Source organism: Mesitornis unicolor, unplaced genomic scaffold (assembly GCF_000695765.1).
Source record: "Mesitornis unicolor isolate BGI_N332 unplaced genomic scaffold, ASM69576v1 scaffold24456, whole genome shotgun sequence".
NCBI lineage: Eukaryota > Metazoa > Chordata > Aves > Mesitornithiformes > Mesitornithidae > Mesitornis > Mesitornis unicolor.
In genome coordinates, this window is record NW_010190667.1 from 24,274 (window position 1) to 47,046 (window position 22,773).

Below are 22,773 nucleotides of genomic sequence, written 5' to 3' on the forward strand. Positions count from 1 at the left end.
AAAAAAGGCTTGCCATTTCATAGCTCCTGTTCCTGTGCAATAGTTCTGACAGCAACAAGCAACCCACAGTGCTAAATCATCCATTTAGCGATCTGAGCAAAGAAGGCACAAAAGGAAAGCGAAGTAGTCATCTGAAATCATGTTCTTTCCAAACGCTGTCAGCTGCAAACTTCTAAGGAGGTTTTCCCAGTTTTTGTCATGCTTAGTGTAACTCAAAAATTCAGTTCTCTTTTATTTTCTAATATTGTCTCAGTTTGTGATTGCTTCTTGTCTCTGCATGACACAAGCCTTGGCTGAACCCAGCTCACTCTGAATTCCTGAGTGTGTACACTCAATAAATTGCCCAACCATCGCTATTTTCACGAAAGGAACGGTGGCTAGAGTGTAGCAGTACTTCTCACTTTACTTGCTGTTATTTCATTTTTCTGACAGTTCATGTCTCAACCATATCCCGCTCCCTTTAATCTGCTTCCTTAGATCCTCCCCATCTATACTATGACAGAGCTTCTAAATTTCACTGCACAATTTCTTGTCCATAATGTATTCATTTGATGTGCTATCTTGTGAGCTAGTCTTGTTCATGCATTAAATGCTATCTGAGGAAGCTGGAAGGACTCACACTCAGAATTTTGCTTTTACTGGCAGGTTAATAACAAACCAGAAAATTAAAAAACAAACAATATTTTGGCTTAAGCCATTGGCAGTTCAGGGTCATTTTTCAACCTGCACTTATAACTGGATTTGTCATGCCAGCAAAGTGCTAGAGTACAACCTCTTACTTTATATACTGCACCCATAGGGTTTAGTTTTATAGCTATTCACTACGGTACATGCTACAGTCCAGTGCTGAGGTTACCTTCCATGCCTGCACACCACTCCTTGATTTATAAATTGCTGAATGCTCCCTGTCCATCAAAGAAAGGGGAAGCTGTTATTTTGAATTTTTCCTCAAAGACCTACTCTTTCACTCCAGCAGCGACTCCCTTTCGCTTCTCACTGTAGTAATCTTAACGACAAGAAAATTTAGAAAATTTTAAGTATAGGGTAACTGCAAAGTAAGAGGAGGCAGCAAGAGTGGGAGCTGGTGTGGGGCAGTGAGATAGGAATGGGAACTATGGGAAGGAGAGATGTTGTAAGCCCTATACTGTGGGGAGTATAGGAGCATGGCTTGAAGCAGAAAAGTAAGAAAAAAAGGGAAGTTCTTCAGTCACCTCAAGCAGTGGCTGCAGCTCTGGAAGAAGCGATTCTAAGAACTCTTTTCTCACATGATCAGCACATGCAATTTGCGGTATTCCCCGAGGCTCTCTGGGCCTCTCACTTCTCTCTGGCCTAAGGGAACTCCACTTGTCATCCCTCTCAGCAGCCCAGTTAGTATAATTACAGTATCTGCTGATAAAAGAACTCCTCTGCGAGTATCTTTTTTTTCTAGTTCAAGGAAAAAGAAGTATTGATTAGATGACCTTTATTCTTCTGCAGCTGCATCTAAAGCTGAGCTTTAACTGCTCTAAATACAAAGCAGAAACATCAGCACCTCCAGACAAAAGCTCTGTCTGCGATTTTTAGCTTATGAAGACAGTTTATGTCTTAGCAGCACCTAGATAAGCATGTGACAGTGACAAGGCATCCATTGTGCTCTGCACACAAATCACCATAAACAACAGTCTTTGCCTGAAAATAATACTTCTGACAACTGAATAAATCAGACAGCTGGATCATAATAGATAAGGAATATTACTTCTGTTTTACACACAAGGGACTAAGGCAATTGCCTGAGGCCAGCAAGTTTCTGTAACACAGCTGGGAACTCAATCCTGTATCTCGAGACCCATCCAAATAAAAAAAACAACTCACCCTCTCAGAATCTCACCAGGACACATTATGTAGTTATTTTTCTGCATCTGTGGTACAATAAAATATGCAAATGTAAAGATGGAGAGAGAGGGGGAAGGGCTTAAGGGAAACATTTATGAATAGCGTAACATCTCTAAAATTTCATGTATTTGGGTTAGTAATGGAAACAAACCCCAACATTTCAGAACTAAGCTCAGAAGTTTACACATACCTTATGCCAACACATGCCTGGTAGCTTATATTCACATTTCATATTGAGGTTACACTATATCCTTGCCAATTCTGGCAGAGAGGGCATAGCCCCACCTTCCATTTCCCTCTGACAATCGTTTCTATTCCCATCTGCTCTACAGATCACACAGCTCAAGATTGGCTGCTCTGCCCTCCTTGCTCGCAGAGTTTTTCCCAGTTCCCTCTGGAGGAGCGCCTATTCCCCCACTCAGCTGTCTGCCATGTGACAAACTTCATGTGGGTGTGCGATGGCTTCCAGAGTATGTGCTCCAGATATATTAGATTCTTCCTCCTGTTTCTTGTGGAAATGAGCTACAAGTTGATGATTCAGCAGGGCTGTTCAGCACAGGCTACATCTTTCTATCCAACACTCTGAAGCTTGCACAGGAAGTTAGGTACGGGAAAAAAAAGCCTGTTTTTTCTTTAGTAGAGTGTTAGTGCTTGCAGACAGGTGATGAGAGAGTTTTATTCTGCTGATGTATAACTTTGATATCAAAATATTGAATTTACTATATGCTGTCTCTAATCTGGATGTCACTTCCCTATGGAGGCTGCTCTTACAATGATGCTGGCTCAGGTAAGGCACATATTATATTGTTACTCTGTAATGTGCGTCTGTGCACTGACACCTTTGAACCTGTTATTCTTCACAGGTGGTCTATCTTCATTTGTACCTCCTCGGAGTATTGCCTAATACCCGTGACATCAGCAAGCAGTAAATGCATAAAAGCTGAGCATGATGTCACCACATGGAAGAAGGGCTCATAAACTGAAATTTTAGGGTTTCAGACTTTACTGTAGTTTAAAAACACACAAACATTGCATCTACACACCTCTAGCTTTTTGCTCACTAGAAAGCATTGGCATTAAAAATTTGGTTTAAGGAAGCAAAATAAACATTTATTCAATTTATCTTTGTTCTGATTTAAAATGCTTTTTAGCTATTGCTGCCATGCTTCTATGTACATAGCATGTTAAGTATTCTTATCACTCAAATATATATGCTGGTTTCTCTGTTCTTTCAGAAGATTTTAAAATATCTGTTTAGGGCCTAAACCAAAGCTCAAAAATCACAATTAGGCCCTAGTATTCTAAGGCACTGTACACGCTACAGGTTCACATTTTACAATATCTCAACTAAAAGAATGATTGAGTGCATAGAGTTAAGCACACAAATTCTGTATCATAAGACTTATTTTTGTACGTTTCAAGCACCGGCAGAAAAAAAAAAAAGAACAAATCCCTATATTCTGCATTCACTGCTTGTTCATGTTCTCAGAAATTTCTTAACTAAAGGCTGGATATTGCCAGAGGAAAAAAAACTTTTATAATCATATTAAGTATGAATATTTTGCAAGCTAGCTCTAAAGTTTTTAAATGTATTTCAATTAGCCTTATACTTTAAAATTCTTATTTATTTTTTTATCAATACAGACTTGGTACAGAAAAGTATCTTAGATTCTGAATTACAAAGACAACTAAGTACCTGTGAACAAGTATTATATCATTTGGCAAAGAATGCAGAGGTCAACATGAATATTGTTGAAAAAGCAAATTTCTTGAGAATCACCATTGTTTATGTGTTTACCAAATAATTTGGTTGTACAATACTTAGTAGCATATTACTGCAATGAAAATTTTTCTAAGCGTTACATTTTCAGAGAGATAAAAGTATGAATTGTTCCCCCCCCACTCCCACGTATTACACATTTTCAAGCTACAGCTATGAGATGTGCCATCCCTCTCTCCTTCCTGATACAAATAAAAAGAAATCTATAAAGAACAAACAAGTACTTCGACTCAGAAAAGCATATTTGGGGCTGAGAAGAATCAACTGTGTACACAAAACTAAGAATACAGAGATATACAAGAATCTGTCTCAAATGAAAAGGAGAAAATAAGAAGAAAAACAAAGAAGGAATTACATCACCACAGGAAAAACACTTTAAAGATGTAGTAAAAACTGACACTGTAATTTTCTAAATCCTTAATAATCATGTGGTTCTGTTACAGATAACTATGCAAACATCCTTTCCCAAGTTTCAGAAATTGTTACGATAGTATTGAGTAGCATTTTCACATATCATGCAGGAAACTGTTCTAAGCAATCTCATTTTTTCCTTTATGATACCTGAAAATTTTGCCATCAAGTATGTTTTATATAATAGCTAATATATGTGTTTCACATGCCATTCATATAACTAGCCAACTTTTCATTAGTTCCCTATTTTCAGAGTTTTGTAGGAAAATTATTTCCAAATCTGAGACTTGGTTGATAGAGTTGATAGCCTAAGTTAGTTTTTGTAGATTCATTCAAAAAGCCTTTGGATGAATAAGAAATACGGTTAAAAACATCTCACATTTAGAAAGAATTTGCTATTTCATGTCATGTGAGTAGTCTCATTTGCTCCAGTGAAGATGTGTTCAAGTGAAGACCTGTCATACTTCCACCCCCACTGAATTAATTTAATCCAGTTTCTCAACTCATATATAGCTGAAGATGGTTTAAGCCGTATGTTTTATTTTACAGTAAAATGTAAAAGAAGTGATTCCACAGTCACTTATCAAGCTTTGTCGCAAGTGGTAACTAGCAGACAGCAGTCCAAAGACTTCTGACCATAATAAATAAATGAATTTTATTCTTTTCATGGACTAAGATTAGTCACAGGCCAGTTTCCAGAACTGCACAAATTCTGCAAAAAGTCTTTATGAGACCTAACTTTATAAGGAAATAAAACTGCAGATGAAATTCAATGTATAAATGTAAGTGAGTACACAAGGGAAAAAAAAACATGTTAACTTGTAAAAAGTTCCCAACTGCTAATCAGAAGAGATATTTGGGCGTTTATAAAGTAAATTACATTTTGACTTTATCAAATTACAGTCTCTATGCTGGATCCCCTAGGAGTCTTATGATTAATACTCTGGTTGTCCCCTTCTTTACCTCTATAATCCATATTCAAAGACCCCAAACACCACAGAGTCTTTGCTAAGCTCCAAGAAAAACTCGCTGCAATCAATCATAGACAGGGGTAGGCTGAATTTTCCTGCAACATGTGAGGTCTATTTCCAGCCCCTCTGGGACTTATTTTTCATGGTAGACAAGCTGCAACACTACAATCCTTTAATATCTCCAAGAATAAAAGATTTTGGTTCAGTATAGCATGCATGATATTCCTATGAAGTTCCATAGTTTCAAGCTAACAACATTCAACCTCACACGAAGAGAGCAAAATATCAAGTAGTTGCCACCAAAGCATAGTTTCTAGCCTCCTCCTCTCTTTTCTACTTCAATCTGAATATCCCTCATCTCAGAAATGTCTCTCTCAGAAATGTCTCTTTTTCTTTTCCATAATCAATAGTCTGTCACAAAAGAACTAAATCAGTAGGTGAAATAGTACTAGTCCTCATATTTACTTTCATACTTTCTCTTGCCTTCCGATAATCAGCTGTTTAAAGACTTCTTGAGGCAAAAAATGCACCTGGACCACCCTGTTACCAATGTAGCATTGGTCAGAATTTTATGTGAAGTTGTACCCACTATACTTTTGATTTCTACAATATCTTGTAGCAATCATTTTGATAATTGAACTGTATTGAATGGAAAAAAACAAACAAACCACCAACCAAAAACTTTTTTTGTTTGTTTAAAAAGGCTAAAAAGATCATTAGATGCCCCTCTTCTGTTACAAGAAGCAGAAAATTGTTCTTTGATAAATTTTCTTTATGCCATTCAATAATTCTAGTCCATCCTAACTTTCTGAAGAACTATTTTCCTTGAAGCTGAGTATTTCTAATGTACTTTTTCCTCAGTTGGAAACTCTTAATCTGTGATCTTTGCAATCATTTCATGTGTCAGACTTGCCTACAGTTCCCAGCATCCTTCCTAGAAGTCTTTCTAAAATTGATACATTTGTCCCATTCATTCATATGACTAACCCTACCTTAACCAACAGACTATACAATACTGTTAACAGATTAACGATTTCACATTTGAGTTCCTTGAAAACTCTCCAATTTTTGTCTTAATATTTTATTATGTCTTGCCTACCATGCTTTGCTATATTTTCTCCGGGAAGAAAAGAAAAAAAGAGTTTCATTATTATTTTTACAGGTTTATGAAGTTGTTCCTCCATGTTTGGGGATGGACTTTTTAGCCTGCCTTCATTAATACCAGAGCTTACAGTTTTTATTGGTTTTATCATTTGAACAGAATCTTCATTTGAATGATTCCTTTTAGCTCTAACATTTTTCTTTAATCTGGTTTTTTAAACTACATGAACTTCTTCCAGTTCTTTCTGATTGGTGTAGTAATCTGAATATGGTTATATTGCCTGTATATAACCTCCAGACATTTTATTACTTTATCATCTCTTTTTTCCTCAGTTCTATGCAGCTTGTATTTTTCAATGTCATGTTATCGCAAAGGAATTTTAATTTTTTTGCTTTGGGCTTGTAATCTAATGTTGTCATTTAAAAAAATGTACAAGATGCAACAAATTCCAAGTGCTACTAGTAGATCAGGAAGCTTGCCAAAGGCTGGACTGGATAGCAAAGCAGATATACTTTAATATACTAACAGCAGAACTAACACTGATTTCCATTTGTGCTTTCAGAATGTATTGTTTTGAAAGTAGATCCTTCACTCACCTACCTGGAATAAAATCTGTGTACTAACCAAGACTCATATAAATGAGGCAATATAAGGACTGCTGAGCTTCGCACAAAGTAAATGGCTGGCTACTTCTTTCTCTCTTGAAAAAATCTTAATATTGTTACTAATAATTAAGATTGCTTTTTGGGGTTATTGGGTTCTTTTGAGCCAGTACGTTTTTCTCTTTAAAATATGTATTCATTTTTATTAAATCATTTTAATTAGTGGTGATGACATTATGAAATATTGTATAGTTGAAATATGTATCTTGTAATATATAGATTCATACTTCTCAAACTTGAACTGGCTATATGATCTGAACAAGTTGTCAACCTATGGCAAAAGTAATTTCTACCATACTACATGAGAATTCTCCCGGAAACTTTGGTTAAAATTGCAACAAACTGGCAGCATAATTTTTCACTACTATTCCAAAACCAACTGGAGTTCTGGTTTGTTCTTTATTTGTTGAATCACACTGCAGTTTGAGAAATCAGTCTTGAGAGATCATGCTGTGTTTCCATAGCAATGATTTCAAGTTATAAAACCAACTCTGAAGGCCAGGTCCTGCTCTCAGATACATAGTGCTCATTTCAATGTATTAAAAAAGAGAAAAAAAATTATTATCAAAATTTTCTACTTATTAAAAGTTCAGTAAATTTATACCCATAGTCTCAGGTAAAGGATTGTACGAAGTCAATTTGAATACTATGATTACTTCCAAGTATCCACACTGGTTAACTGCCAGGATCAAGATGACAGCCATTCTGGATCACTCCATGAACACTGACAGGCACAGATCTGGCAACTGCTTAAATTGGCACTAGATTTCCTCTATCATACAAGGGCAGTTACATTTCTGATGTAGAATTGCGGAGAAAAAGCTGTGTGTGCATAGATTTGCATACCTATATTCTAAGATCAGAATTATTTTTTTTAAGTGCTCATTTTTGAATGTGGTGAGCCAGCTTTGAATAATAGCAAATCGACTCCAGGTTAACAGATTGTACCTTCTGATTTGTAAAATACTGAAACAATTACAAAAAGCTCAAGATATTTTTACTTCAAATCCACCAGTTAAGTGAGTCAGGGAATTATTTTTAAAATTTTTATTTTATTAAAGTTCTGGATATTCCATTATTTTCAAAGTATTTTTTTTAAATGTGACTAGAAGTTTAAAAAATGAAAGCTACATGTGATTTTTGTTGTATTACTGTTTCCTCTATCTACAATGGCCAGCTAAAGAAAACAAACATGAATGTAGTCTCTAAAATTATCTTTTACACAAAGAGTTTATTGAACATACATTCCATATTCTGCATAGAAAGTGACCAGATTAGATAACAGTACGTCAGTGTTATCTCTTTCTTCTTTCTACTAAATTCACATGAAGTAACATGGAATATCCTAAGAAATATTTTTTCTACTAAACTGCAGAAGTACTTCAGTCTCCTACGAAAGTGTCAATTACAGGTACATACATAAGTTCGAATTTCAAGTACACTTTGTGTTGATTACTTTTTGCATTTTCCGGAACAGAAAATTTTTAGGAAATTATTTGCACTGTGGAACATAATATTCTACCTTAAGTACAGGGAAGAATCACTTGCAATGTGAGACATGAAGGAAATATGAAATTATGAAATTATTCAACATTTTAAAATGCTTTGATTCACGCTCAGAAATACATAGTACTATGTGTGTGAATTAGGTTTAACTGCTTTCTTAACAATGTAGTTAGTTTGCTGGCAATAACAAGATATACTATTCAAATACCAAGAAGATAATTTCACATTACTGTTTAACTGAAGTAAAATAGCAACCCTTACCTCTTAAGAGTTTTTATAACTGAACACAATACTGAATATATTCACACAATACAATATTGAAGCACAATATACTACCAGAATGCAACACCTACCTCTTTGACCCCGTTGAGTATTCAGTTGTAAATCATTCTGTTGTGAGGCTGACTATTTGTGCTCCCATCCCTGTTAAACTTCTGCATAAACCGTAAACTCAGGTTTACTTTGTGAAAATACAGTATACCTCAGGACTCAAAGATACCTGGAACACTACACACTAGTGAACTCACTTAGTAGCGCAATACAATGTAATACAAACAGGCCTAAAGCCTTAAGTATTTTCTGTTTAAGAACAATGTGGTAAGCCTGTTGTTTTCAGTCTAATTAAATTCTACATGCTTATTGTAATAGAAAAGTAAAAATTCACTTTCTAAATTCATATTATTAAAAAATATCACACACTGTATTTAAATCACAGTTTTTGGGCATGTATTTATTGTTCATGAAAGTATTCATACATAAGCAACTAGGTTTTTTGTAAACATCATAGGGAATTAAAAACATCGCTTACTTAAGAGTCGCAGAATCCAGCCTGTAAATTTAATACAATGATATAGTACTCTGAAAAAAATCTACTTCAGTTATATGCACATATATAATATACATATAAATAGAAACACACACGCTTTTTTTAATATATGCATGTAAGCAAATGCATCTCTGCCATAGGCAAGTAGAGCATCAAAACAAGTATTTTTTTTATTCATGTTCAAAACATAGCAAAGATACACTACCCATTCACAACAAAATCATACCTATACAGAATCAAATTCATATCACGCTTTTCTGCAGTCCCAAAGTCTAATCTTGTAGATTCTCTTTACTGAATATTACAACTCTGAAGTCTTAGAAATACAGTAACTTTAGAAGTTTATGCAACATTTAACATGCTGGTCAAAAGATAAAAAAAAGGAATGAAATATTGACACTATCTTAAGCAAGTAGAAGGATGAGGACCAATACTTGTAAAATACCTTAAGACCAGGAGAGAGACTTTCAGCTTACATTAAGTGGTAAATAATTTGTGTGTAAATAGTTTGCTTCCTCTTTTTATGTACACAAGATTCACAAAAAAGTGCCTTAAATTACAGTATGTCCTTGTCCATGTGTCCAGAGATACATTCTCCTACCAGCAACACAGTGCTGAAAACACACCTTTGAAACATTTTCAAGAGAACCCAAGAGCCGTGTGTAAAATGTGTTACTTCAAACTATGCAGGGTGTATACATATCAAGTTTCATAATAAAAATGAGTTCACTAAAACCTTTCTGCTTCAACAACTTCTTAAGAGACAAATCATTGGCACTTCAACAGAAAGGCACTAGCCAAACACAATGAACATCGGTACAGAAACTACATTCACAATAATCTACAACATGCCACTGAAACAGTAACAGCTTATGCATGTGTTCTTTCTCTTAAAATTCAGTACAAGTTTATAGATCTGAGAAACATGCACTACTATCCAATATTTAATTTCGTATTTCAGAGATGATGTACTAAGCTTCAGTTCTGAGACAGCTCACAGAACTAAAACAATTTACTTGATCACAACTGACAGAAGCAGAAATGAACCTGTAGATTTTCTTTCAAAAAGAAATTCTCTTTTACCACAAAGACTTGATACTTTTCCCCTCTGGGGATACTCAGTCAGTCATATGTGATCAATAACTTCAGATATTTCTAGATTTGCAGATTCATAGCATGGCATGATCTCTATTAAAACTTCCCATAGTGTTTCTTGCCTAATCTATATAAATATGACTCTAAGTACTATAACATACTATAACAAGATGAGTTAAATGCAATTAATCAGTGTAAAAATACTAAAAGGAATTATTACTATCATTTTTTCAATTGGCCAAGAGATAATAGGGGTGAAATAGAATCTAGATATCCCTTCAATTCCATTTCAGATCTCAAACTCATAATAAATATCCTACCTTCCCTCCTTCCCTCCCTTCCAAGTTTGGTTGCACAGAGTCTTTTTTTTTTATGCTATAACTGTAAAGTTTGGAGTAATCACCTTCCGAGTACATTCACCTTTCCTTTCCCTCACCCCAGTAAATGCACTTGTAACAATCTTATTTCTTTGCAGTTGTACTAACCCTCTTCCATAGACCTATGTTTAATCAATTTTCCAAAAACTATAATGACTGCAGAAGCAGTCCATCAGCAAAACTCTCCATCCTCTGTAACAAGAGCCAGCACTAATATTTTGCTTTAAGTACAGAGAAAGTATTGCATAGGCAGGTGGGGTACTTCCAGCAGCTGCTATTCCATCAGCTCTCCTTAGGACCAACAAATTAAATTCTTAACTCTGAAATACTTTACTGGGTTGCGTATTTATCCTCTACAACACATCAAGCACATAAAAATACAGTCTGTGCTTGGAGGTGATGAATTTCTAGGCACTTAATTTCCATTATTTTCTACAGAAATTCTGTGAATTCTTCTAAAGATCCCATTAGACACCAGTGTGTCATGGCTCATACCATTTCATGGCAAAGGCTAAATGATACCTTTACAGCAATTACAGAAGTCTGAGTAATGAAGATCCATTAGATTAGACTGTTACCATAAATTATATTTTAAACAAAAATAGAACACCTCAGTAGTACAATACCCTATGAAAAATTTCAAACATTTCTATAAATGACAACACAAGGAGGAGCTTTTGTAGGCACAGAGAAAATAAACTGTCATCAGGCCAAAGCAAGGAGCCAAAAGGTGCAAGGTTGTCAAGACTAGTAAACAACTTGGAAAACTACAGTGAGAAAAGACCAGTGGATGACAAAACAAGAGGAAAACAGAGAGACTTTTGCTTTCAAAACATCTGATTGTGGAAGATTTTTAAATAATATATGCCCTGTAGATACACAAAAATTTAATCATTCCCTTACATTCAAAATAAATAGATGGGCTCTTTGGGCTGTAAAAGCATAAACGTATAAAAATTATTTATAGCTGTTTAGGGGACTTGTAGTAAAAATATGTAAACAAGTTTCCGTAGTAAAGGGAATGAGTGGTTAAATTGGAATTGGTAAAAGTCTAGCAAGTGCTTCGAATGTCTCAGATACTATTATGTGACTGTGGTCATACCTGTATTTACTTCAGTTTATCCACCTGAGCATAAGTGTAACAAAATAAGCATTAGTAAACATTTCTTTCAGAAGTATTTTCGAGTTTACAGAAACACAGTAGGAAAACATAAAAAACTATGACGATAGATTAATGAGACTCCAGTAACTCTAGAGGCGTGCTTCAACATGCCAGGTTATCTGTCAACCAATTTTAAAAGGAGCTGAGGTCATTATATGTCACCTCATCTCTTTAACAACTGCAGAGAAGTGATAAAGAGAATTAAACTGTAAGTGAAAGATACATAACAAAACCTTTTTCATACCACAAAGACTCTAGAAAATATTAACAGTAACTGGTTTATATTTACTTGGAATGATAAAGGTTTATGGAAAAAAATATACTGTTTCCTTATTTTTGTTTGTTTTCTTTTTTTAACCAGAAGTCCTCACATTCACCTTACTTCATGGACAGATTACTGTTACTGAGTACAGACTGTAATTTCCATGCATCCTGCCAAAATAAATGGAATTCTAGTGTTCACAACAGTTCCAACACATGAACTAAACCACAGGATCAGCACCTTGTATATAAATAAATAATAATAAAAAAAAACCCAGACAAAAAAAAAACAAAACCCAACCCAAACAACTAAAAAAGCCACTTTACTACAGATTAAGCACTTGCTGAAAATAAACAAAACACTGCAATTTCTACTATTCCAAAGTTCAGGACTTCTCCATGAAGTTGCATGAAAACGCCAAAAAAAGGATTGCTGAGGAGACACATCCACGTGACTTGATCCCTTCACGCTTCAGTAAGAAAAAACAGTTAATAATCACAATATTTGAAAGGTGAGATTCCTAGCTCTGAAAGTACTCATTTCTGGCCACACCACAGTACTAAAACTAGCATCAGTAGGGAGCTTATCTGAATGGTAACAAGATTTCAGTATCTACTGTCTTCAATCCTGGAACAACTACATAAACCACATGAAAAGCAGAAATCTCAGATTTCAAATTAAACTACTGGGTGGTTGTTATCATTGCTACCAAACTAGATTGCTCCTAAATCATAAATTGGAGAGCATTTCCTAAAATCATATTTATTGTAGGACTAGTAAGATATTAGCTTTAGAATCTTTAACATTTTAAAAGACACTCTAGATCTGTGTCTGCAATCAATTAGCAGACAACATAAAACAGTGAAGTTTCAGTCTATTTTTTTGCATGTTTAGTGCTTTCTCCCCAGAGGAAAAAAAAAATAAAAGTATTTTCCACCTGTTTCCAGCTTTTTTTTTTTCAATTCAGAGCGACATAGAAAAAACTATGTCACTGGTCAGTATCCAGTAATCTGCAATAGTCTGCACTATGTACCACACAGAACAAATGGAAGTAAACTAGAAGTCTTTCAGCAGTTCTTTGGAACTCAATCTTTCAAACACTTTTTTTTTTTTTTTAAACAAAACCCAATAGTGCTGCATCACATAGACCTCTTCAGTGTTTTTACCACAAGCTTGTCATATATCAAGAACTCCCTCTGTGCAAAGCATAAAAAAACAGTAGATGTAGATTATTCCACACACTACACACATGCATCCTGCAAGAAGCTATCAGGATAAAAACTTAGATTGCAAGAACAAAGGAAATAAGAGTAACTTAGCCAAATTTTTGTTCTACTTTGGTCATGTAGAGTTATCCCATGCAGATGTTCCAGAAGCTCAGCATGCCAATTACAAAGTTAAAAAAAAAATCCAACCAAACAAAAACACAGCATTTTCCATGAATATTTTTGAACTAAAATATCCAATAAGACAGAAATGCCAATATTCTCATAATCTTTTCACTCTTCAAAATTCAAATTCAGTAGTAGTGCATATACATTCAAGAGATAATAATTTGAACATATCTACAATAAAGACATTACAGATTTTTCAGCTCTCAATTCCTTTTCTCAATGTATTCAATGCATTAGGAAACAGCAGCAATAGCTCACATAAGCCACTGTTCTTGTTCTTTTCTGTACTTCTCAGACCACTTCTGAGTAAGCTCTAGGTAAACATTTGGTTTATGGGGCTTATAATCAAGGTAAACCATCTGTCCAGTCCGTTTGGGGACAGCTTTTTCAATCTGAGTTCCCTCATGCCATTCATTAAAAGATGTAATAGAAATAATTTCTGGTCGCACCAGAAGGGCTGCACTGAAGGCAGTCTCATAGTATTTCCCATTGACACGATTACGGGTGTTGTGGTTGTTCCATGGTCGGATACTGGTATCAATATACCCTGGTCCCACGCTTGGAATAAACATTAAGTTGTTAGTATCACAAAAGGCTTTTAAGCTTGCCCAGTTATGATGAGAAGAGCCATAGGAGAAGCCATTGGTGGCAAAGTACGTGTACATTCCATCAAAGCCACTTCTCTGAATGTCATGCTTATGTCTTTCTTCTACAAGAAGTGCAATGAATAATGCATCATACGGAGTATTTCGAATAGACTGGGATCCAGAAAGAGTTAACAGATTTGCCCATATTTCAGGAATTGTTACGTAAGAATCGTAAACATAAAACATGGGAAGAAATCTGCCTGTGCTGGTCTTATGCCTGTAAAAGGCTGGGTGGCCTCCATATCTATAAAGCAAATAAGTACCGTTAAGACAAAGTTTGCCATTAGGAAAATACTGTTTTACAATTTGAACTGAAGACTTTTCCTAAAAACTAATTTAAAAAGACAGCACATGTGCTTCAAAACATAGCAATTCATATCTGTTTTCAGTCCAGTGTTTGTTGAGGTGTTAAGTAATGAATCTGCAAAGAACCTTTAAATTTCTACAAATTAGTAAGTTAGTGTTAAACTGTGCTACAGGTATTGGTTTTCTCTGAATGAAAATTCTCTAATTCAGTATGAAATAAGACAGTCTAAGTAGCACTGATAAACAAAACAACTGGCAGCTGCAGAGAATTTGTGTATAAACATCACTAGAGGTTAACACATTAAAGCTTAGCTGATACTTTGTCACTACAAAAATGTACATTATATTTATATACTATGTAGCTAATACTTTAACTGCTTTCATCTGAACTTTCATGACTTATGATACTAAGGAATATTGAAAGCAATTTACATTCGGGTATCTACATAAAATTCATACCTCAGTACTTAAAAAACAGATTGAGTTTTGCACCACTGAAATATGAACAAAATTTCTTACTTTTTTTTCAGTCTCAGTACACAATTTTAAACATTCTTCTAAGCTTTAGATAACATACAGAAGTCCCCTACAGCAGCATGTAGCAAATCCCAAAGGAAACCATTCTGAAAGCACTCACTTGTCAATGATGTATTTGACATTGTGGTACATACTGCGATCATCTCTGTCTTTGTAAGGTTCAATATGAAAGGTGACCTGAAAGATGAAAACATTTTAAGAGCAACACAAATGCAAAATACTATTGAATACGTGGGCACCATGAATTATATGAGGCAAGCACCAGTCACATTAAGGTGTTCTTTACAGAACAAACACTTCTGTTAGTCTATTTTGAGAATAACCCAACCCTAATTCATTGCCTGTAGTACTACGATTAGAAGCTTCAGATCCAAGGAAGTTTGGTAATAGAGTAAATATTTAGTATTTTACATTAAAACAAAGCACTGCTTTTGTTTTCCCTAAGCCACAGTGAGTAGTAAGTATGCTTCAAAAAACTTAAAATACTACAGCAGAAACTAAAAATCGAAACAAAATATTATATATTTGAATGTCAAAGAACTGATCATCCAATTGAACATTTTAATATTTAATTTCTAAACAATGTATTAAATATGCTATAGATTATACTCCAAGGAGAGTTTGCAGTGTCAAAATAGATCTGACGATGTGGGATATGAAAACTTCAATTGAAGATTTTACAGACTGATCAACAGCAATAAACTCTTGGAACTAAATCTAATGTAATGTACTGCTACTGCTCTGAATTTCAAGCTTGGAGCTTATAGACTTGTTTAACCTATAGATGTAAAGTAACTTCAATGTAAAAATGCCACTGTTTTGAAATATACAATTAAATGGAAGAGTGTATTCCATTCAAAGCAACCAGTTTTTCAGAAGCAATTTTAGAGCAAAATGCTCTAAACAGTCTTCAACAGCTCTGCAACAGTAGCGATTTTCCATTGTAGAGCCAGTATCTATCTCTATTAGGCACAAACTATAGCAAATACTGAGTAAGACAAAAATCACTGGGACTGACAGGACAGGTTGAAGAGCACTATAATTTCATATTTCATTTCCAACTATCAAAACCAGGCAAATCAAAAGGAGATATCTTTTAGCAGACTTGTACTTAGCAGACATAATAGAAATGCATTTTGTATGTCAGTTTTGGTCTACTGACATTCCTAACACTTAACTGTAATAACTTACTAGTGCAAGAATGTTTAAAAACATTACAGTGAAGACAGCATTTTCTCGTAGTACCTACACTTAACACCTGTATTCCAGTAATTCCAAGTAATAACCGCTGTACCATCCATATTACAGTCATTACCATACTATTACATGCATTCTCCTTCATAGCTTAAGTCATTTTGCCTTGGGTCCTTTGAGACTTGAATGTTAACAAGTTCTTTAGGTGAGAGCAAGCTCCACCAGACGATCGAAATTTCTGGGTAAGGATACTACTTTTTTTTTCCCAAATAATTCACTATTACATATGTGCAACTTATGTCACAATGCAATTCACACAGCATTTTTAAGAGTTTAAAAATTACTTCTCTATCTGATTTAACCTTTGTACTTTCCTCCTGCTTGTCACAGAATCTACAGTAGCTACTAGTGACAGGAAATTTCTCTGCAACTTGCAAGACCAACTACAGCCAGAGCAGATGAACAGGTTGTACTTCTAGTCCCCAGTACAAACAACACTCTCCAAAAATGAATATACAGTTACTTAGATAATTTAAAAACTCAAATTTATTATTCAGCAAGACTAAAAGGCAAAGCATCTTTTCTTTATCCCAAGGGCAAATGAAACTGTTCCTCTAAAGATAAACAAAATCAAACCATAATTTTAGATTCTACTGAACAAGTCACGTAATATTTAACTGATTTGATATTTCACCTCTTTTGGGAAGCCATTAATCTTAAAAATACTTTACCTTTAGATTATATTTATGTGCATAATCCAAAATAACAGGCACCAAATCATCAGTTGGTTCTCCATTTTCATCAGCCATACCCGGTGGATACCATGAAAGCACTATTACACCTGAAAATACAAAACTTCAGTTTTCGATCAAATTGTCTAACACATAACACATACATTATAACATTGTCGTAAATTACAATTATTGTTTGCTGTGAAATGTACATAATATAAACAAGCATTTCAAATTACTTTTTAACCAACTACAAAATCTCAGTATTCTCAGAGGGGATTTTAACTTCTCTCTGTTTAAAAGACAGCAAAACAAACAGTGGTAAGACCATCTGTCAAAGGAACAGATCTGTACTCAGTGACCCAAGCCTAACACTCAGAGCCATTCTCTCTCACTTTTCAGCACAACATCCTAACCTCCAGGCTGTACCAGAATGAGAATGCTCCCAACTAAGGCATTAATGCTGTTGCACAGTACAGCCAGAGAACATCAAGATAGACAGGGTTAGAGAACATTCAAGAGATGAGGGCTATGCATGTGATGAAAGAGATTCTTATTTACGAAACTTTATTCCCCACTACATTTCTGCATTGTACCTCTGGCTCTATTACAAATCAACCATTTCATACCAGAAGCAGTGACTGTAATCCCAAAACTTTCCTTCTTGCTAGAAACAGTTACTATACTGTAGTTCACTGTTCCAACCATGTGAAATTAGTTTTTAAATTTATTACCTAAAACAATTCTCGAGTAACTCAATAATTTAAGGATGTTACTATTTCTGTCAAAAGAGATGACAACAAATACATTGTTCATATACAGTAATTCTCCTGATGCTCACCATGAAAGCAAAAGAACACGTACCTCTTCAGAAAGGCTAAAATTTAGACATTTTAGCTGTGTAGCTGGAAATAGTATTAGGAAGAAGGTAAGACAGTAATAAATACGTGCAATACTTATGTAGGAATATTTTCCTAACAAAACTATTTAAAAGATATGGAAGAATAAGTCAATCTGGTTCTCGTTAACTAGGTAGACATTTACATACACAAATCAGGACACTGGAATATGGGAGTACGTACTCTACATTCCATCTATTTTACTAACACTGTAATGTTTCTGACTAACAATTTCCAAGTAAGTCCAAAATTATGAAGAAGCAAGCATAAATTAGACTGAGTACACAAATCATCTTCTAACATAAAAATCAGAAATTTGAGCTCACGATTCACAGGAGAAGTTCGATGACCTGCCCTCAACATATTCTCTCACCATTTAATCAAAGAGAATCACAAATAATGGATTATCACAAAAGATAGTCTGCTCAAGGACAAGAAAAATGCAATGTTATACTCCATTTTATCACCCTATCTTTTATTTCATCCAAAGGAAAAGGACAAAATTCAAATGAGTAAGATGTAAAGGACAAGGAGAACAGTAGCAACAAAGTCAAGTTACACTACAGATATCTTGGATGAAACATCTGTCAAGACCCTCTTCTATACTGTTCGGAATGAGGGAAAAGTTCAGGAGACAGAAGTGGAATTTAGGAAACCTAAATTCCCATTTGCATTGGTCTTCACCTGGGAAAGATTAGTCAGTATTTTCTTTCCTGTGGTTAAAAAAATAAAGTTAAGTGTCACTTCAGGACACATAATGGTGTGTCCTCAACGCCAAAACCAATAGCATAAACATGGGTTAAACAAGAGTAGTTATTCAAGACAAATGAAAGAATTCAAACTGGACTACCATAGAAATAGGCTTGTGCAAAAAAATAAATTTCACCAAGCAATCTGAGGAAAAAACCTTATTCTATTAATCTGCTAAAAATTAGGAAATTAATAATAAGGAAAGAATTGTAAAATAGAAGAAAAATATAAGGAAGCACTCCATGGGAATCCAGCTGCTTCAATTTCTTATGTGCCTTTGATCATTACACAACATTGGCTGAAAGAATCACACAGATTTTTTTTCTTTTGCAAGATCCTTGATAAAGCCTCAAAAGAGGCTAGAAGAAAAATTATTATTTAACAGAATGTAAAATACAGTCATGGACTAGATATTTCCTAAGAGATAAAAAGAAGAAACAGTAAATAGTCAGTATAGTCAGTATAATTCTTATAGACAAATGTGAATATTTGAAGTAACGACCTGAGGAAAAATAGTTGATTTACGTGATCAAATCTAGATGGAAGAGAACAAATTCAAATGTACTTATATCCATAAGTCAGAATAACAGCAGAAAAAAAACCAAACAAGCACTTTTCAAAAATACCAGTAATATGTTACAAAGAGTATGTCACAGGAAGCACGAACTACTCATTCACATTGCTGATTTTTAAAAGGAAAAACAACTTAAACTACTAAAAAAAATGCAAAAATATTACTTTTCAAAGCTTTTTTCCTAGTATTTTGCACCTTTTCTACCAGCAGTTTGGCTTTATTAGATATTTGTATCAAGAGGATGAGAAATATCACACATTCTTCTAAAGCCACATGCGCCCTCTCTGCTTTCATCACACTATTATGCATTATTTTGCTTTAGGTAAAACTGAAAAAAGTGCTTACTGGCACCTAATACCTATGGCTTCTCTGCAAGTTTTCCCACTGTTGCTGTTGTTCCTGTTAATGGAGTTTATTACTGAAAAGGTTGAGAAATTTCCTGTGTTTGTATTAACCCTTGCAAAAAAGGATAGGTTGAAAAACAGGAGAAAACAATAACCAAGTAGTACACATTAGACAAGTAACCACTACTAATGAGAACATAACAATTACATTACATCTCAGCTATTAGGTGAATGAAAGAGAATGAATAACACTATGAGCTCTGGACATGCTCCTCCTACACTTACAGAAGTTGTTAATAGTTTAATATCAGGCTATATGACTACTTACTTTAAAGAAGATGAACATAAAAGGGACTGTGAAGCCCAAAACCAAAGAATGACACCAAAAATAGACTGAATGCCTTTATATATATAGTCCATCTTATATAAGAAAGGGAACAAAAACTTGTATTGTGAAAAAGGATACTTTTGGACAAAGGAATAAACTATAATTAGCTACACTGAAACTACTGTACCTGAATTGAAGAAGGTTTCGATTAGACCTTTCCATAGCTGATGAGAACACCTATAAACATACTGCATAAAATCTAAACGGTACAAAAATTACAATCCTACTTGCTCTTTGACATACGAATTAATACAAAATTGCTATTCTAAAGAATTCAGAAAAAACTCCAGTGTTCCTATTTGAATGGACTGGCTCATAACCGTATTAACATGATTTACTGAAACCCGTTCTTAAAACTGAAGTATTCATCATCAAAACCAAAACACACAGACAATATATTCTAGCAACCATTTCTGTATTTTCTACATATGTTACCAGTGCTTAACAGTAAGTCATGAAACACATGCATCTACAGGATTACAAATACAGTTCTTAACATTTCTGTGCCATTACACTCGTCAGACAGCTTTGGAGATGTAGGTTTTGGCTGGGGGTTAAAACTCAGAAATACAAAGACATTTACTAGTTTCAGACACTTTCGGAACTGCATAGAAAAATGGAAGAACTGGTCAGTTGTGCTCATTCACACATTTAAGGCTGGATAAATGAACAACATGCTGAAACATTAACACTCATTACCAGTTGAAGCTGAACGCATTTGTTTCATGTGGGCTTCTATGACAGAAGGGTCTTTGGAACTGTAAGATCCGAGCTCAGGATAAAAGTTGGCCCCAATGTCCTCAGGAGGATTATGCCTTCCCTTTGGATAATTGTTCGCAATTTTGGGATCCCAATGTGGCAACAAAGGATGGTTCCAGTGAATATATTTACCATCAAACTGTGGATTCCCAAACCAGCTATAGTAGAATATATGGAAGTTATAATTAGGAGAAAACATCTCTTCTTCCAGTTTGTTTACAGGAGGCATAGATGCTTTCATAGTATTGACCGCTATATTATGCAAATTACTGACACGTGTTACACTATCTCCTTCAACCCTGTTTAGTGAATTCTGTTTATTGTCTAGGAGCACTGTCCGTTGCTGAAGCTCAGGCAACAAACCAAGTCCAAATGGATCCCCAAAGCCAGCTCTGTCAGGTCTCAGAGTCTTCAAAGCCATCATTATGGAGCAAATAAACAAAATAAAGAGCAACAAAATGATGCATGTTCTTCTGCGAAATCGTGCCATGATGTCATAGTTCAGAATCCAAACAGAAGGATTTTGGCCGCAACTGATCAAAAGACAAATATTTTAAAGTCAGATTTCTTATTATCTAATTCAACAGTGTGAAATGCTTCATAAAGTTTCTACATAATAGAAATAATAAGACAAATCTGATGCATATACTGACTGCATAACTAACAGGTCTTTGTGAGGCACGGAAGAGGAACAAAACACATTTCTGCATTTGTGAGTGTGTGTCAGGCTCTGAGGTTCTACCACCAAGGACTCACATATTTTATAAAACATCTTACTTTTGAACTTCATTGTTTCCTAACCCAAATAAATCCCATTAAACATAAATTCTGGTTATGCTATTTCAGATCTATCATGGTTTGACAAGTCTGCTAGAAATAGCACAGAAAATAGCAGAAAAAAAACCAAAAGCCATGAAAGGAGAATAACATAGCAAAAGAAGACTAAAGGACAAAATAGGATATGACAGATGTACAGTTTATATTCAGAATACAGGTTTCATTTACTAGCCTGTCTACTGGCTTCGGACCAAGCACTTCACATTTAGTTATCCAATGCATTGACTAGATACTTTGGCAAATTAAACTCGTAACAATGATGCTTTGTAGCTTTACACATCTAAAATTCTAATTTGTTTTCTGAACCACATAAACAAAAAATAGCTCAGCATTAAGGATATACCTCAACCAGAAAGCCTGTAAGTTAGCTGCTAGCAGCCTGTGAGTACAATATCACTGCTGCATGACACTTCACTTCCAGGACTAAATTCCAAACAAGATCAACAGCACAGAGCAGAACTTGAGCCCTGAAAGCAGGGGGAAGAAAATCAATACAACGGAATGCCTGATTATTTATAACTTTAATTCCTGTTAAACATTAAACACAAGAGAGCCGGAGAAAAGGATTAACGAAATTTAGGTTACCACAGAATTATGTGGAACATGATTATGCATAAAACTGACAACACTAAACTGGAAAATCTTAGAATAAATTTTTTATTCAACTATCATTAGAGACAGCATAGCTGTAATTTTGTACTTCTGTCACTGACCTCCAAATATTAGAATCTTACTTTAGAAGTATTGTAAAACAATCTGTGTATATCTCAGTAAATTAAAGTACCTCACCTTAAGTTTCCTACCAATGTTCTTTACTACTGTTAAAGTGCATTAACATATAGCTCTGTTGTCACAACACTATTTGCTACTGCTGTGATAATTTTAGATAAGGAATTTTAGAATATGCTTTTTAACAAGACAGCCTGAACTGGATTAGCAGTATGATACTACAAAAAAGGGAAATTCTGCTTCCACATTCAACCTTAATCCATTCATCCTACTGTCTACTTTCAGTTACCTCTGGGATTCATCTGGTTGTCACTGTAAGGTCACTCATACACTTGAACAGCAAAACCCTGTTAACATCTCAAATATAAACAACCAAAAAAACCCCTGACTTTTATTACTGACTTTTACTGTGTTAGAGAGCTGACTCAGCTGAATGAGTATCACAGCACTAACGCCAACAAGAGAGTTAATAGCACAGAGAGTGAGAAGGGAAGGGAATGAAAATGATGCTGCTCGTTTTGCCCAACTGGACTGTGAGACCATATCTATAGTTACTGTCAGGGAAAACAATTTTACAGCATATATGTTTATAGTACTTCATTTAAGACTTTTCATTAACAGATTTCATACCACTTTACATCAAACTACAGGGTTCTTT

The 22,773-nt window shown here is 34.8% G+C and overlaps 1 protein-coding gene across 1 annotated transcript; it reads right to left on the minus strand.

Moving 5' to 3' along the window:
• Positions 1–13,674: 13,674 nt before the first annotated feature.
• On the minus strand, positions 13,675–21,054 carry MANEA (mannosidase, endo-alpha). Its single transcript, XM_010186478.1, has 4 exons — positions 20,490–21,054; positions 16,836–16,945; positions 15,011–15,087; positions 13,675–14,311 (listed from the first exon to the last, which is right to left on the minus strand). The coding sequence occupies exons 1-4, from the start codon at positions 21,037–21,039 to the stop codon at positions 13,675–13,677; spliced, it is 1,374 nt and encodes a 457-aa protein (XP_010184780.1). The 5' UTR covers positions 21,040–21,054.
• Between the last annotated feature and the right edge of the window lie 1,719 nt (positions 21,055–22,773).

Excerpts from the sequence above, each read along its gene's own strand:
- MANEA (XM_010186478.1), bottom strand. The coding sequence starts at position 21,039 with ATGGCACGATTTCGCAGAAGAACATGCATCATTTTGTTGCTCTTTATT. Across the intron at positions 15,088-16,835 it reads CACATAAATATAATCTAAAG|GTCACCTTTCATATTGAACC; the intron begins GTAAAGTATTTT and ends TTCATCTTTCAG. Across the intron at positions 14,312-15,010 it reads GTCAAATACATCATTGACAA|ATATGGAGGCCACCCAGCCT; the intron begins GTGAGTGCTTTC and ends TTTGCTTTATAG.